This window comes from Plasmodium malariae (assembly GCF_900090045.1).
Source record: "Plasmodium malariae genome assembly, contig: PmUG01_00_22, whole genome shotgun sequence".
Lineage (NCBI taxonomy): Eukaryota > Apicomplexa > Aconoidasida > Haemosporida > Plasmodiidae > Plasmodium > Plasmodium malariae.
Genome location: NW_021638294.1, coordinates 59,275 through 77,727, shown reverse-complemented (window position 1 = coordinate 77,727; position 18,453 = coordinate 59,275). Strand labels below are relative to the sequence as shown.

The 18,453-nt window shown below is 18.5% G+C and overlaps 2 protein-coding genes and 1 pseudogene across 3 annotated transcripts; 2 read left to right on the top strand and 1 right to left on the bottom strand.

The window, feature by feature from the left end:
* Window positions 1–1,770: 1,770 nt before the first annotated feature.
* PmUG01_00043800 (STP1 protein) lies at window positions 1,771–4,218 on the bottom strand (the record flags this gene model as incomplete). The annotated part of the gene is made up of 2 exons (XM_029003500.1): window positions 1,771–2,883; window positions 2,971–4,218. The coding sequence occupies 2 exons, from the start codon at window positions 4,216–4,218 to the stop codon at window positions 1,771–1,773; spliced, it is 2,361 nt and encodes a 786-aa protein (XP_028858983.1).
* A 6,484-nt stretch (window positions 4,219–10,702) lies between these two features.
* On the top strand, window positions 10,703–11,462 carry PmUG01_00043700 (annotated as a pseudogene). Its single transcript is given in 3 exon segments — window positions 10,703–10,747; window positions 10,874–10,999; window positions 11,013–11,462. Coding segments are annotated over 3 exon segments (621 nt in total).
* Window positions 11,463–13,396: 1,934 nt separating this feature from the next.
* On the top strand, window positions 13,397–14,289 carry PmUG01_00043600 (fam-m protein; the record flags this gene model as incomplete). Its single annotated transcript, XM_029003489.1, has 2 exons — window positions 13,397–13,486; window positions 13,615–14,289. 2 exons carry the CDS (start codon window positions 13,397–13,399, stop codon window positions 14,287–14,289), a joined length of 765 nt encoding a protein of 254 aa, XP_028858982.1.
* Between the last annotated feature and the right edge of the window lie 4,164 nt (window positions 14,290–18,453).

The following is an 18,453-nucleotide window of genomic DNA, read 5'->3' as shown; positions in this document are numbered from 1 at the left end:
AATATATATACATTAATAATTCTGTGCAAAAAATATATTAGCCGTTTTCAGTTTAATATTGAAATAATTAAGAATGAATATTAGATTTTATTTATGATTTAAAGACTCTTAATATGAGTTCCATATAATATATCATTAATATGGATAAAATATATCATAAGGAATTTCCATATTCATGAATTTTATATATAAAAAATGAATTACTATTTAAATTTAGAAATAAAAATTATTGATCTCGCATTAATAATAATATTATACTTAATTTTACATTGTTAATACTATGTTTTATGAATGTTTTCTAAAATTAATTAAAAGAAGCTTTAAAAGAAATTGAGTTGTAGTTTTTAAACAATAAATAAAAAAAAATTAGAAATATCAATATAAAGAGGATTTACTTATTAATTCTTAATTATTATAGTACTTTTAATAATATATTACGAAAAAACAATAAAATTTTATATATAAAAATATATATCCTACATTTCTTTTATAGACCTTTACAAATAATAAAAATATTATACATATATATATATACATTTATGAATATATAGCCCCTCAAATTAAAGCTATAGGATTTTTATAATTTTTTTTTGTATTAATTTAGCAAAATTGATCGTATCTTCTATGTACTCAAAAAATACTTTAATATTTTATTTTAGATAACAGCATATATTACATATATAACATAAGTGTTCTTGCGGAAGATATATATATATTAAATATAAAGAATCTAATATAAGGAATATAATAAACTATTATTAATTAATTGTATTGTAACTATATATTAAGCAATTATTTATTATAAATATATTATTGCAATATTTATTATTAATAAAAAATTATGTTATACTTCATAATTATGTATTCATATAATAATAGATTTAATAATCTCTTTAAAAGTTATATATATTATAAAGTTTTTTTTATAATAACTTGCTTCTTTTTATATTAATATAAAAGAAAAATAAAATACTAAAGAATATATTTATTCATTTTTTCCAATGGTTCCTTAAAAAAAATATTGTTATTAAACAAAGTAAAATATTATTTATTTTAATAAGAATGTAATATTATATTATTATAATATTTAAATATTAAATTAGATAAAATAATTATTAACACATTAATTATTTAAAAGAGAATGGAAAAAAAAAATATATAATATATACATATTTATATAAATTAATAGGTGTATACTAATCTGAGCTTTAATATTTTATCTGGGAAAGTTAGGTTACCAATATTAGATAATGTAATAATTTAATATATATTAAAAAGTAAATATACATTTTAAAAGCACAAGTTATAAGTTCAATATATCTTATGATTTTTTGAAAGAAGTTATATATTAAGTAATAAAAAAAAAAGCATTTCTTAAATTTTGCTGAATTAGTATGCTAAAATTTATAGTATGAAATTTATTTTTTATTATTTATACATTGGCAATTGGCTATTATTATTGATTCAAGTATTAATATAACGTGTTTTAGATATTCTTATAGAATTAAAAAAATTTATATATAATTCGAATTTTTTTTATGTAACTCTGTTTCAATGTTATTATTTCGCAAATAATTTTTACTTTTATTTTTTCCTTTACTTTATAGTTATCTTTTTGTGTTTTTCCTTTCAATATCGCATAGTTTAGCAATTTTACATTATATATATCATTTTATTTCAATAAATTATTCTTCGAATACATTTAAATTTGTCCCTATCTCTTTATGGGTTATATCAATCTAATTTCTCCCAGGATATTTATAATTTGTTCTAATTGTTTATAAAATTTATATATGTATTTTCTTCTCTTATCCAATCATTCAGTTCCTGTATAAAAGGTTCTTCTACTTTATTGCTATAAGATTCCTTATTTTCCATGTACTCCAAAACATTTCCTATATCTTTATTTATGTTTTCTGTAATTCCTGAATTTCCATAAATATTTTTTCCTAACTTGCAATCATTTATGGAATTATCCAAATATGATTCACTATTCTCTGTATTCTCCTCCTTTCTGCATTCTTCTAATATTGTCATAAGTACAAGTATACACAGTTTTTCTAGTAATTTTTTTTTTATGTTTTTATATAGTTCTTCACTACTTCCTTTTTGTTCCAACTCATCCAAATTAATTAGTGATACATTATTTTTATTTTTGTCATTTCCATATTCATCCAAGGTATTCTGTAATTCTTCCGTTAATCCGCTAAACCATTCATATTCCAAATAGTGCTCTATAATCCGACTCTTCTTTGATATCCATTGTCTCCATATATTTTTTTCTGTTTCTAATGATGAAATATTTTGAGTGTCATTTGGAATACTATTATCTAATTCTTTAGTTCTTTTTATGTAATCTCGTTCTATTTTCCATTCATTTTTCAAGCTGTTGAACCAATCTTCTTTTTTTAATTGTTCAGAAAGATTTTTGTGTCTTTCTATCCACTTATTGCATAAAGTTATGGATTCTTCAGTGCCTGTAGTGTTTTTAGTATATTCTACGAATAGTTGATCGTCTTTTAAATTAGGATAGGTTGTATTTTTTTCTTTTGTGAACTCATCTAAGCATATTTCCAAATATTCTCTTTTTTTTAATTCCCATTCTTCTTTTCTGAATTCTTGAAGCACTTCCATATGTACTTCTATAATAGTTTTTGTCCTTTCCGTTTTACTCTTTGAGGAGTTTACTTTTTGTTTTATGTTATGTTCTTGTAATTTTATTTTTTTGGTGATTTCTTTATTATTATATTTTTGTTGAACCAATTGATCATTTGTTAAAAATATTCTTTTTCTCTTAGAGCAAGAAGGTAGTAGTATTCTAAGGAATTTCATTTGTTTTCTCTTTATCTTTTTTTTTTTTTTGAACATCACTATTAAAGCATACTATAATATAGAAAAATATATTTATAATATATATTATTACTGAACTCAAATATATATCATGTATTTAATAATTTTGTTTAAATTTACTTTAATAAAAATGGAAAATACCATAATAAGAAGAACGGTTATTAAAATAGATGGTGTGTTTATTACAGATGAATTTTGTTCTTGACCTGTAATAGTTTTATAAATAAATATATTATTTAGTTTATTTGTTGCATATATATAAAAATAAGTAGCATTAATACTACCTGCTGTTCTAGGTAATTCAATTGGGGCATGAGATGACGGAACAATGACTGGTGATTCTTGAGATTGAGAAATAATTTGATTCTTATTGATTTCTTCTAATTTCTCACTTTTTTGGAAAGGTACAGTACCTACTAGTAATGTTGAATTTGGCGATTCTGTACCTCGGGGAGGGTTTGATATTTCACCCTTTGAATGTTGTAAATTCGTATCTACAGTAGTTGTCTGTTCGGATATTACAGTAGTAGATAAAGAATCTGGTGATTTTTGAGATTGCATTCCTGAATCCAAAGATTCAGAAAGTTTTGGTTCTTGTGATTCAGCATGATGTTCATATTGATCACCTGCGATTAGTGTAGTTCCAATATCTGTACTTGAACCGTGATGTAGGGGTAGATTTTCTTCACTATTTTTTGGTACAGTTGATTTTTGAGATTCTACTATAGGGAGAACTTGAGATTTAGCTGAATATTGTTGTTCGTTTGGTACTTGTAAAGATTTTTCTTGTGTAACGGGCTTTTGTGTATTGCATACAGGAATTTGTTTAAATGTTTCAGGTTTACGTACATCACAAGTTTTTTTTGGAAATGGTAATACTTGATTGTTTTTTCTGCACTTTTCATAAATTTGTTTTTTAGTTTTTGTAAAATAGTTCTTTCTCTCTATAATCCACTCGTTATATTCACTAATTTCTGTTGAACACTTACTATCACAATTATTTGGATTATCGCGTGCTTTCTGAATGCAACTATGTTCTGGTTTTTTTTTTATTTTCTCCTCACAGAAATCTTCCGCTTCATATATTAATTCTAAAATTTTTTTTTCTTCCTCTTCGAAAATCATAAAACACCCTCCATGTTTAGTTAGCCCTTTATAGTATTTTTCGTTCCAATCCCTTATGGCTCCTTCCCATCTTTTTTTTTGATTGCTATAATAAGATGGAGGAGATTTATTTTTAACTAGATAATCAGCCAGAGCTAGACACTCTTTCCTAAAATTTTGTTTATCATTCACATTACTTAAGGAACTAGTTTTCTCTATTATTGTATTTCTAATTTTATTAAAAAATGGATCATAACGGAACATGAAATAGCCGGAAGCTCTAGCACCGTAATTCTATATTCAAAATAATGAAGAAATATTAATTTTTATCTCTTTTTATTATAACTTTCTATATAATAAATACATAATTTATGCATAATTTTATGAATATTAAAAAATAATAAATATTACCAAAGAAAAACAATTTTCCATGATGATCCTACATTAACACTATAGTTTGTTGTAAGTTAAAATCCGAAAGGAAACTGGAACTTTATATCTTTTTAATTATCAATAGAACAATTTTAAGAAAATATATATTAATAAAAATATATTATATTATTTTCATTTACATAAAAATTTATGTATTAATTAAAAAATAAATGAATATATATTACTAATTATTTTGTATCATTCTTATTTTCATTAACCTTAAGGAAATATATATTAAACATATTTTGATATTAAATCATAGTCAGGTTTATATTTCTATATAATATACATATTCCATTAATTAAAATGAAGTCAAATAACTAACAATAAAAAATTACAAATAAGTTACATGAACATGTGATATAAAATTTTTTGGTAGAAACTACTTTAATTAATACATTTCTATTTTTTCTTTTTTCCTTATACAAACATATATATATATATATCTTATTATCTATATTAATGTAAATAATTCTCTTTATTCTTAAATCTTTCTAGAATAAATGAATTATAAACCATATCATTGTTATAAGTGATAGTATGTTTTTATTTATTATTTTTTCTTAATTTTTCTATTTATTATTTATACAGACCATTGTAGCGATATTCATTTGTTAATATTTTTTTATATTTACTGCATTGTATATATGAATAAAAGTTAATAATATATAAATTTGCTAAATTGTTGTTATACTTTGAAATAATTTTATCATTAAAATATAGTTGTGATATTAAATATTATATTTATAACTATTATCTAAAAACTCATTATTTATAGTATATATTATTACATTGAATAGTTTTAATAGAATATAATTTATTATACATATATTTTCATTTATATGTACCTGCCATCGCTTTTATATACAAATCGTTTCATTTGATCAAACATCTAATTAATTAAAAGTATATTTGTACCTATTAATTAATGAAAATATATGTGATTACTTATATAAAATATGAAAAATTTATTAAGATATAATTATAACAATATTAATTTTACAGTGTGGTTGAAGAAAACATAATATAAATTATAATATTGTAATAAAAAATAATGACATAATAATTAAACATAAATGGAATAATATATTAAGTTATATAAAATAACAAATCTTGATCCTCTGTAATTATTTATCTGTAATAATTGATAGATATATTCTAATAAGTAAATTAAAAATATAATAAATAACTTTTTGTTTGTTTATATATTTAACTAAATGATAATAACTTTTTTATTATTATAAATATTTATATAGCATAAAAAATGAAAAATATATCCTGTATCATTTATAATGCCTTTTAATACGGGAATAATTAAATAAAATTACAGAGCAATTTAAAATCAGAAACACCATAATAGGTTATTATAGTATAAATTATATATATTATTTCTTATTTTAATATTACACTTGAAACATGTACATATGATATAGTGAATAATCCGAAAATTAAAAAAAATATATATTAATAATAAATTTTTGTAATTAATTATTTCACAAAAAACATTACGTTATAATGGTAATATTTAGTAATTCTGCTTTTTTAATAAGTTTTATTTTAATTTATTTTTATCGTTTAATATATTTATATAAAATTTATTTGTTTGTTGTTGTGTTCATTTTATTTTAATCTCTTAAATATTATATAATTTTTTTTATATATATATTACTTAATAACCATATAGAGTGGATTATAAATAAAAAAGATCTATCATGTTTTAAAGCTTTATTTATTCATGTATTTGCATTAGTATATATTATATAAATATATGTAAATATAATATATATAATGAACATATTATTGAAAATTAATATCTGGTGACATTAAACAAAGTATGATATTGTGAAATATTTGAAAAAATTTAAAAAAGAGCTACGTAAATTTATGTTTAAAATATTTACAAAAAAAAATTTTTTTTTTCTCTTTGTTAATACATTTTTTATTATAATTTTTAATATATAATAAGAATATTTGTATAATAATGAAATATATACATTAGGTTTATTTAAAAATAATACAAAATTAATAAAAATTTATATGAATTAATGGAATGTCCTTCATATTACTGAGAATATATTATAAACATTTTTATTTAAAAAATAATATTTAATACAAAAATACATATATTTTTATGTAAAGCATTAACATAAGTTAATACAGATGCTAAAAGCATAAAAAGTATTACAGCCTGAAATAGGAAAAATATGTAAAAGTAAATGAAATTTGGATAGTGCAGTTATTTAAATAACAAATAATAATTGTTTCTTATTCATTATGTACAATAACACCATGTAAAAACTGTAGTATATAAAATTTTAAAGAGGAACTAAGGTATTTTAATTTCTATTTAATGTTACTCAAACTAGAGCTTATAATTAATAACATATTATTATAGTTAAAACAGTCATAAATAATAATATACTTAAAATATAAAATAAAAAAAATATATTTTGATGATAAGTATGTCTTAATTTTAGCAGTGTTCTATTAGTTAAACAGATAAATATATAATTGTATCAAGTTATAAAAAGAACTTATTTTCATAAGTTTTTTCACGAATAAAGCAATAAATTATATTTTACAAGATTATTGTTATGTAAAATATATGATATTATTTTTATGTTTTATTTAGTATCCTTTCATATTATTTGATTAAATAAAAACATTATATGTATAATTTATTCTTTATAGAATTCTATTATTTTAATATTTATAATTCTAAACGTGACAATCATATATACCACAATTTTGACAATTTAATAATTATAGTATAAAAATCAATATATATGTATTTATCCTAAATTCATATATGACATATTCTTAGTATTACGAATTTTTATTTAATTTTCATTATAATTCTTTTCATCTACTAGATCTACTGATCTTGTTAAGCTTATTGAATTATTAGTTTGTACTTTTTGATACATTTTCATTTATATATATTATCTGAATGGATTTTATATAAGAAATATTACATATCCTAAGAAACTTAATGTAAAACAATAATTTGGAAATTGGTTATCCAATAAAAATTAATTTGTATTTATATTTCTGTGCCTCTATTAATCATACTTTTACGAAAAAAATTTGTCTTTGGATTACATAAATATGTATATATTCTTATACTCTTCAATTTTTTACATGAATTTTTATGTATTAACTTTTTATAGTACTATTAAAAGCATAATCCTATTCTATTACATTTAAAGTGTAATTAAAAAAAAATAGCTCTGACCATTTTTTGTTTTCAATTTATTTTAATATATATATTAATTAAATTGTTCAGGATTCTATATTATATATACAATGAGATATATTATTGAGCATTTATGAATTACAATTTTTTACACTATATGTTATTTAATATCTGATGTAAGTCTAATATATCTTATAATTTGTAAAACTATTTATCTGTATTAATGTATTTCATTCATGTACATATTTTTATTTTTTCTCATTAAAGTTCAAGGAAAAGTACAAGTGATTTAAATTATTATTAAATAAATTTAATATTTATATATGCAACACTATAAAAACAGTAATTTATTGTAGTATCGTATTACAAGGATTGTGTGAAACATTCACATTTTTATGTAAATTATTTTTTAGTACTAAACAAAAGGAAACATTAAAAATATTGCAATAAGTGTTAATGTAGTAGTTTAAAATAAAGATATAAATTCATACAACCTAGCTATATAAGTTAGTTTTTCTTGTTTCAGTATACCTACAAATGAGATTTTTATAATAACTGTATAACTTTTGGATTCAGTACCTTCATGCAGTTCATTAATATCATTTAAGAGTAGTGTCCTTTTGTGTTTCATTATATGATATTTACGAGGGTGATATTCATTTTTAACATTTTCAATTTGTGTGCAAAATTTATTGCATTTAGTGTAACATATGTATTTATATATCCATTATATAATCAATTATATTTTTCAGCATAGGCCCCAAAACTATATATATAACTCTATTATTAAAACTTTTTAGAAATAGTAAAACATATAATTTATAAGTTAAATTATAAAAAGGAGTAAAAAAAAACATATCCTTGTAAAAAAGAAGAATATTGATTTCTTTGGTAAATTATATATAAAACCATATAGAGAATATATTATTTTTGATAAAAATTAAATATATAAAAGAATAATTCACTTTTTGTACACATAGTATTATATAGCTAATATAAACATAAAAATTATATTGTGGAAATGGAAATTTATTAACTTGTCTTCACTAATAAGAGTTATTGTTATGTATTAATAATATTAATTATTAAATATAAAAATGATATGTCGCAAAAGTAGGTAAAGATTGTTGAGATATGGGAGTAAAATAAAAATATACTTATATTATATATACGTAATAATGAAAAAATAAAATGTTTTAATAGAAAATTAAACTTATTCTATATGACTCCTCAAATTGAGAAAAATATATATAATTTTTACTAATATTTATTTATTTTTCAAGAATTGGTCTCAAAAATATATTTAGAAATAATGAATATTGTTAAAATTGATAAATCCTATTTATACGTAAATGTCTTGGAGGATTTTATTATACAAAGAGTTCAATTTTGTGAAATATTTTATAAGTTATATGTATATAATTATGAATATTTAAAATGGTTTTGCTCATAATTTATATGTAAATATTAACTGTACTTAAAAATGTGAGATTACCAAATTCGAAAAAGAAATCCCAAGAAACTAGATAAGAGTCTCCGTGTATGCTTTAACGAAAATAACATATATATATATTAAAACAAAAAATATATTAGTGTCAATTTATATTGTTTTCTTTTGTTTTGTATTTTAAGTATAGTGTTTTAAATTTATATATTTTTTATTTTTTTTTAATTCTTTCACTTGTTTAATCTAAAGAATAATATTTCCTAAAGTGAAAAATAATATATAGTTTTATATCGTATTACTCCAATATATTTCTTTGCGTATGGTATATTCATAATTGTCATACCCAAGATTATAATGCATAAGGTATATAAATATTGAGGAATTATATATTTTTTTGCTAAAATTATTTTTAAAAATATATTACTTATGTTTATTTTTTAATTTTTATTTTCAGAATTTGTTCCTGATATTATTGACTTGTAAAAGAATAAATAATAGTATAATATATTCTGCCGAAAACTATAAGAAAAATATTACTAGAAAATATATTTTATTAAAATATACTTATTCTTATTTATTATCTACATATTATATTCCACAAATGATCTTAATATTTAAATATATTTAACTTTATATATCTTCGAACCGACGAAAATATATAATATATTTTTGAGAAAATTTTTCTTTATTATATCTATTTTTCCCTCATTATATTTTATTTTATTTAATTTAATTTTTTTTTAAATATATAATTTTAATCAAAGAACACGAAAAAGAAATTAATTCTATGAGTATAAACAAATTTCATATAGAAATAATGATATATATTAAAATTATTTAAAATATATTATTTTCAAAATTATGATACAACAATTTATAACTTCTTTTTTTCTGTTTATTTTAATTATCTTTAAAAAATAGATATTTTTAATATATTAGTGGGTATCCTATTAGTATAATTTTTTTTAATATGTAATATATAATAAGGAAATGATTTTTCATAATTAATATAATACATAACTTAGGCAAAATGCTTTTTTTTATAATTAATATTACTACTATTATATTGTTATGATAATAACAGATTTTCAACTATAATAAACATTTGTTCCAAAATGTAGCGTTTGCAAAATTGGCATTATTAATAAAAAACTATTATTATATTTATATATTAATCTCTTAATATATAGTATAATATATAACCTATATTCCATATTTCATATATTTTACATTTTACATATATTTAATAGTTTGAAATATTAAAAAAATTATATATAAATATATATATATATATATATTTTAAAAAAGAATTATATAAAAAGTATTTAATTACTGTACTATATTAAATTTTATATTTTTTGTATATTTATGAATGAATACGAATTATATTATTTTTATTAAAGATAATTTTTTATTAATATCATTAAGATAAAAATTATATAATAAATTTATAAAGTTTCTATTATTGGTATCAGTTGTAAAATACATTTATATTATCTACATATAATTATATTCTTATAAATAAATACAAAATTAATAAATAAATACATTATCCTTTATAATTAAGACAATATTTTAGTATTGTTTGTTGTTTTCTTACTGAATGTAGTACAATTTTAAAATTATATATCACAGGAAAAAAAATTAGGTCAAAGTTTTTTATTAAAATTGGTATGTTTATACTTTCATCTAGAATATATAGTTTTTACAATGAAGAGGTATGATAATTTTATTTAAGGAAATTTGTATTTTTTATTTATCCGGTTCTTATTTTTATCACCTATGATTTTGAGATTGAGATTAACTATTATTTTAAATAATAAATATATATTTTTTTTTATTAGAATATGTTTAATATATTTATGGGAGACCATACATATGATATAAAATTAGATTTAAGAAATTTTCGATTACTAGCAGAACTTGAACATAAAATCATTTCACATATTATATATTCACAACAGATACCTAATTATTAAAAGAATGACGAAACATTTGTATTTAGAAATGGAAAGAGGAACAAACAAACAAGCACACAATCAAGGAGAAGTTCTTTATATGAAGAATTCAATAAAAAATATAAGGTACAAAAAAATTAATATATGGAAAAAAACAATTATCTCATTTTGAAAAAAAACTTTCAAGTAACATGATTACATAGATTTTATTATAAAAAAAAAATCTTCAATTAGTAATAAGACATACCCAAAATTAATATGTAAAAAGTTTGGGCATAAAATGTTATTACCTACTTTAGTATTCTTTTTGGCATTATTAGCATCATTAGGAGGTTCAATATGTAGTTTTTTTGGTCAAAGTAAAAATTTTAATACTACTGTTAGTTATGACTACGTTAATATAATTTTAAAAGATGAATGCGATATAACATTTCTTGTATTTTTGGGTATATTAATTGTTATATTGTTGATATGATCTGCTTTTACTTATATGAAGTTTAGAAAATATAAAAGAATTTTGAAAACTAAATGTTAGAATGGATAAAAAAAATGTTATTATTTACGTAGTGTACCTGGTAATCTGAATACAAAAGTGCATTATAATTACTTATATGTTCAATAAAGATATGCATAATTGTCTAAATTATATGAATGTACATATGCTAGCTAGAACGTTTGGTACTCAAAAGTAAATAGATGCTTTATTAGTATATTTGTTATTTTGAATGTATTGGTGCTACACAATATGTTTTTAGAGTCTTTCTTCTGTTATATTAAGTATTACAGTGTGATATTTATATTTATGTATTAAAATAGATACTGATGAATGGTATATGTATATGAGATAAAATTAATACATTATGGAATAATCATGGAATTTTATTGGTGTATGATAATTTGTGCTTGAAATAAAACTTGTTCGTTTCAATTTTCCTTGTTGCTCTAGTACAAATATATTATTTTTTTAAATAACTTTAATAAGATCATTGTTAGTTTTGAAATAAGGATAAAAGTGTATAGTTCTTTATTTAATAGAATGAAGTGAAAATATATTGTTGCATTAATGTGTATATATATATTTATTTCTTACTTATAAATAAGCATAAAATTTATTCTATAAAATACGTTTTTTAACAAACACAAAATTATAATATTTTTTGTAAATATATTTTTAATAAATGATTAGTTCTATATGTTTTAAAAGATAAAATATAAATATATCATAAAACAATATCTTTATTAAATACTGGTTTTATGTAACTTTAATAATTTCATACTTCTAAATCATCACAATTAAATGAAAAGTTAAAAACATTTTTTAACCTATTGTTGTGTCTATGTGTGTTTTTATTTCATTTTTGCAAAATTACTTAAATATGTATTATAAAAAATATTTAAAAATAAACATACTATAAATTGTTTTTATAACTTATGATAATAAAGAACGGAAATAAATTGTTAATTTTTATTAATTATTGTTGCATATGTTAAAATTCTTTTTTTTTTTTTTCTTCTTTTTATATTACTAAAAGAATATATATATATATATATATGTATATTTAAATAAAAAAAAATTATTTCCTTAAAAATAAAGAAGCTTAACTAGTTATTTAGTATAAATTACGTATAATTAAAAATTTTTAAATTGAAAAATTATATTATAAAAATAAAGGAACAGTGACTATTTATCTTTGAAATATATTTTTTTTTAAGTTTCTACATTATACATATTTTATTTTTAAATTATAATATGGACAATAAAATTTTAAATACGTTTATGTATTAACTAATGAAAGTGGTATAAATTTTATATACTAAAATTTGTAAGGAATGCAATTTTCTTTATTTATTATTACTATTATTAAAATTATTAATATTTTTTATGCATAAACATTTTTCCAAAATATTATGCTTATATAATTAGAATAATTAATAGAAAAAAATTATTAAAATAGATAATAATTCACTTTTTCTATAGAAGAAAAATTTATCTATCTTCTCTACATTCTATATTGTGTTAATACTAAATATATATAAATATTAAGAAATCATATAATTTTTTTTTTACTTTAAAAATATATAATAAAAGAATTATTTTATTACTTTGCTATATTAAATAGTAAATTATATATTTCTAATATGTATAAATGAATACAAATTATATTATTCTAATTAATGTTACATTTATAAAAATAACATTAAAATAATAATTATATAATGTAGTTTTAAAGCTACTTCTCTTTGTTTATATAGCGAAAAATATTATAGTTATATAAACTTTACTATGTATTTAGAAAAAAAAAAAAAAAAATTAAATGAATAATTATCGTACCTTTAACATATAAAAAATACTATATTATTGTTAATTTTTTCTTTACTGAACATATTACAAAATTAAATTTCTATATGATGGAACAAAAAATTATGTTTCTCCTATTTTTTAAAATTTCTGGGTTTATTTTTTTTTTATCTTGTATAAGTTATTTTAACAATGATAGTGTATGATAATTTTGTATAGAGATATTTCACGTTTCATAATTTTTACGTGTTATTTTTATCATTACTGCTTTTCAGAATTATACTATATTATATATTAAATAATATATATTTATGTTCCTTTTTTTTAGAGTACGTTTATCAAATATTTAGATGAGAACTATAATAATGGTAGCAAAATAGATAAAAAAAATTATAGATTACTGGCAAAATATAAACAGTATAAGAATTACAACGATGTAGGTTTAAAAGATAATATACAAAATAAATGGGAGCATCAAGAAAAAAATATATATAATAATAAAAAATGGGGAAAAGGAAAAAAAAAACAGTCTAATAGAAGTTTATTAAATAAGGCACAATACTACACAGAATTCATAGATTATAATAATGGAATGTTTGATGGAAAACATTTTCATTTTGAAAAAAAATGGATAAAAAAAAAAGATTATGATAATTTTCTTGAAAAAAACAGAAGAATTCGTGATATAACTTTAAAAAAAATAAAATTTAAAAATTACGGATTTGGAGTTGCAATATTTTTTCTTTTTTTTCTGATAGGCACAGGATTACCCATATTACGTGGAATTGAAATGTCCATTAGTGAAGAAAATAGAAAAAAGCAGCAGTTTCTTTTTGAATTTATAGGAAAATTAAAAGAAATAATGCAATTAGATGAAGGAACTATTTATCTAATATTATTTGGAGTAGTTATAATTATATTATCGGTCATTGTTATAATAGCGATTTATAAGATTTTAAGAAATAATGAAAAATATAAAAAAATTAAGTTAATGACGGAGTAAAATGAATAATAAGGTATACATATATATATATATATATATATATATATATATATGTAAAATATTGTTTAATATAATATCGTAACTGTAACATTTTTATTTATATATAAATAAAATATGTATGTAATTGCTATAGTATCATAAGTGCGCTTGTATAAACCTGGCCTCTTTGATAAAGTACATTATTATATTATGTTCTTAATTTTCTTTGAATTCAAATTTTTTAACATTTTCAAGTTTTTATTTTGAATTAATTATGTAACTTATTTTAATATTATGGCATAATATATATATTTTTGTATTTAAATACATTTCTATAAATATAAATATTATTACTTTATATTTTATAAATAATAGTAGAATTTAAACAGTTTTTTAGGAATATTATAATTTACATTTGTAATAAACAGTTTTATTTTTATTTTACGTTTTCTAGTATAAAATTATTATTTATTTATGTTTTTAGGAAAATGTATGATTTATTTTAAACTAAAAATATATGTGTCTTGTTTTCAATTCTATGAAAGGAATTCAGTGCATTTTGATACACTTATGTGCGTATGTATATGTTTACTAAAATAAAAACTTAATATTTATTATGTGCAATAGGTTTTATGAGAAATATACAGCATATTGATTGTAAATATTTTTTATGAGTCCTTTAATTTTTTTGCATGTTGTAAATGTTAAACTATAAATATATAATAAAAGAACATATTTTTTTCATTATGTATTATTTACAAGTGCTTAATAAACTGAGAATACTAAATGATTAAATAAATATAAATAATTTAAACAATTTATAATTTTATTATTTTTCTTCATAATACAGTTAATTCAGACTTGTATAAACTAATTGAATATATATTATATTGGAAATTACTATATAAATATGGTATATATTTTTTAATTACTTTTTTTATCATCAGATGAATAAGATTAATGAATAAAATTTATTCATATATTAATAGATAATTTGTTGAAATTCTTTTTTTTCTATTTTTTTTTTTTTAATATTATTTACTTATCTATAGTATAATATTTCTATAGTATAATTTAAAATATTTTTATTTTAGTAATTGGAACAAATTCTGAGTTACTCATAAATGTCATTCAATATATCTATGAAAAAATTTTTAGCCATTAAGTCAAAATATTGTAAATGAATAAAAAAATGCGAGTACTTTTTTCTTGCATAAAACAAAATTTCTATTTCTAACTAAAATGGGTATATTTGAACATGACACATCCTCAATTAGAGTGTTGAAATAATTTATAACTATAAAAACATTATTTGTAATTATGAAAAGTATTAGTAAATACTCGCACAAAATACAAAACTCATATTTTGTAACTTTTTAAAAATTAAATTATTTTTTTATATTTTATGTCAATTCATTTTTCCCTTTTTTTAGAGTGATTATTGGAGCTTTTTGTTTAAGTAAATACAGTGGTTTTAGTACACTATACATGTGTATAGTTCTTGCTTCTGTTTTTAATAATTAATTTTACGATATTAAGTGTTCCATTTATCTTTGATTTTACTTATATATATTTTATTTTATATATTTTTTATAATTCCTATCTCATTTTTTTGGAATTATTTGTAAGTTCTGAAATTAATTCTGAAGTTTTGTTATTCTCATTTTGTTCTTTTATCAGGATATAGTTGTACAAGGCTCAGAATAGCTTACTTAACTTCTGGTACATTAAGTATAAATATAATTAGGCTAAAAAAGATATTTTTAGGACATTTTATCTAGCATAAGTTTTTATTTTTTATGTACATTGAAGAAAATTCTGCTTATATATAGATTAAGATATGTAAAATTCACAAGTTTAAGGATTAACATATTTTAGGTATATATAAGAAAAAAAAATTTAACTCATCATAAATAAATTACATTATACTATTTTAATTGTTATAAATAAAATATACATTAATATCTCATTAGATACAAATTACATTATTCCTAGCGTTTATATGAAAATTAAAATATATATTATTTTTTAGAGTTTTATGTATGTTCTTTTGAATATATAATTAGAAAATTTTAAATCTTAAATATTTTCATAATATATTTACAATATTAATACATGGGTAAAAAAACATATATTAAAAAATTCTATTTTTTATATAATGTCATTGTTCATTTATTATTTTATATAAAGTGTCCCTCGAAGTAAAAACCTTATTAAAGTCAGTTGAAAGCATAATAATTATACATATAATTATTTAATTAAAAGAAAACTTTTTTTTTACACTGTTGTAATAATATTTATTTCATGATTAAAAACAAAAGTAAGATATATTATGATCTATTTATCCAAATAAACGTCATACTTATGAGTATATGTAAAGAGATTCAATTAGTACATATATATTTAGTTTTTATATATTATTATTCTTCATATATTTTAATATTCTGAATGTTCTTTACATTAATTAAAAAGTACAACACATATTTCTTAAATAAATTATTCAAAGTAAATTAAGCATAAAACAAAATGTATTAATTTTTATGTAAATAAGCACTATTTAATAGACGGTATATTATATTTTTTTAACGTTGAACTTTTTATGATAATGAATTTTTATGTAATTAGGGGAGTATATAAAAAGAAGTAAAAAAATGAAAAAAGGAATTTAGAGTTCTACTAATAATAGCTAATGAATAAGTTTTTGAAGAAATCTAAATGTATAAGAATATCGTCTTATTGAGGAACGAACGAAAAAAAAAAAAAAAATAATAATTAAAAAAAGTAATAATCCATGTTAATAAATATGTTTACTAACAGATACATTTTTTTGTAAATAGCAGTCATTATATATAAAAAAAATAATCATAATATATATAGCTCTAAGAATTTAGTTTTTTTTTTTTTTTTTTTTTTGATTATATTATTTGGTATGTTTATAATAAACTTTTTGATATAATTGGTTATTTTCTGTGCAATTTATAATTTTTATTTTTTTTTATATTTAATAATTTATTTTATAACTATTATAAAGCCATATACATATTTAGAAATTTTTTATATAAAATATCTAATAACAATGAAAATTAAGTTAACATATTATAGATAATAAAAATTATGGCTGTATATTAAGGAATAGTGTTCAGTTTATGGATAATTGCTAACATACAGTTGTATTTTATTGATTTATTGTATGTTGCTAATTATAAATACTGGGAATTATAATGTTATAATAATAATGGAATAGATAAGTGCATTTAATATATTATTATCCTACTGTGGTAACTATTAATTGAATTATATTTTTTATAAATTACATAAATATCTATGAAATATTAAAATGATAAAAAAGAGATACAATTTTATTAAAGGAAGTATAAACAAATAATGTAATTAACCAAGATTATTTTGATAAAAATTCATTTAATTCTAGAATAACAGTTTTTGCACTTTTGTTCTTATTATATTATATGAATACTTTTTCTAAATATATATATTTAATAAAAAAAAATAAAGAAAAAATTATTTAGAAGAATTTGAAAACATTTCCTTTACAAGTTGACATATAAAATATACTTAATCCAAAATAAAAACACTCAAAAATTATTATATATAAAATTATAATTTATTTAACTATGAAAAATGTATTTTTTAATAGATTTTCGCTGTAAGTTATAAATTCTACATTTAAATTGAAATGTGGTCCTTTATAGAATAACATTCTTATATTTAATATATCATAAAGAATTGAATAGCATATTGCTTTTTTCGTATATCATAAATATTATTATATTATTAAAAGGGTTAATATTTTTTATCCATAATAAGTTGTTTTTAATAAACCTGATGTTCATAAAATTAGAATTATTAATATAAAAATATCGTTAGAATAATTTTTAATTCTTTTAACATATAGAATACGAGATTACTATATAGAATACTCTTCTAAATACTATATATTCCATATACTAGATAAACTCAATGTTTAAATATAATAAAAAAAATGTATATATATTTTATTTTATTATGTAAATGATTAGTAAAAAAGCAATATAATTACTGTATTATATAATTAAACTATATAGTTTAAATATTCTTGATTAGATTAAAATTTTTTTTTTTTTTTTTAAATACATATTTGAAAATATAATTAAGATAATAATTTTTTAATGTGTTTTTAGATTTCTT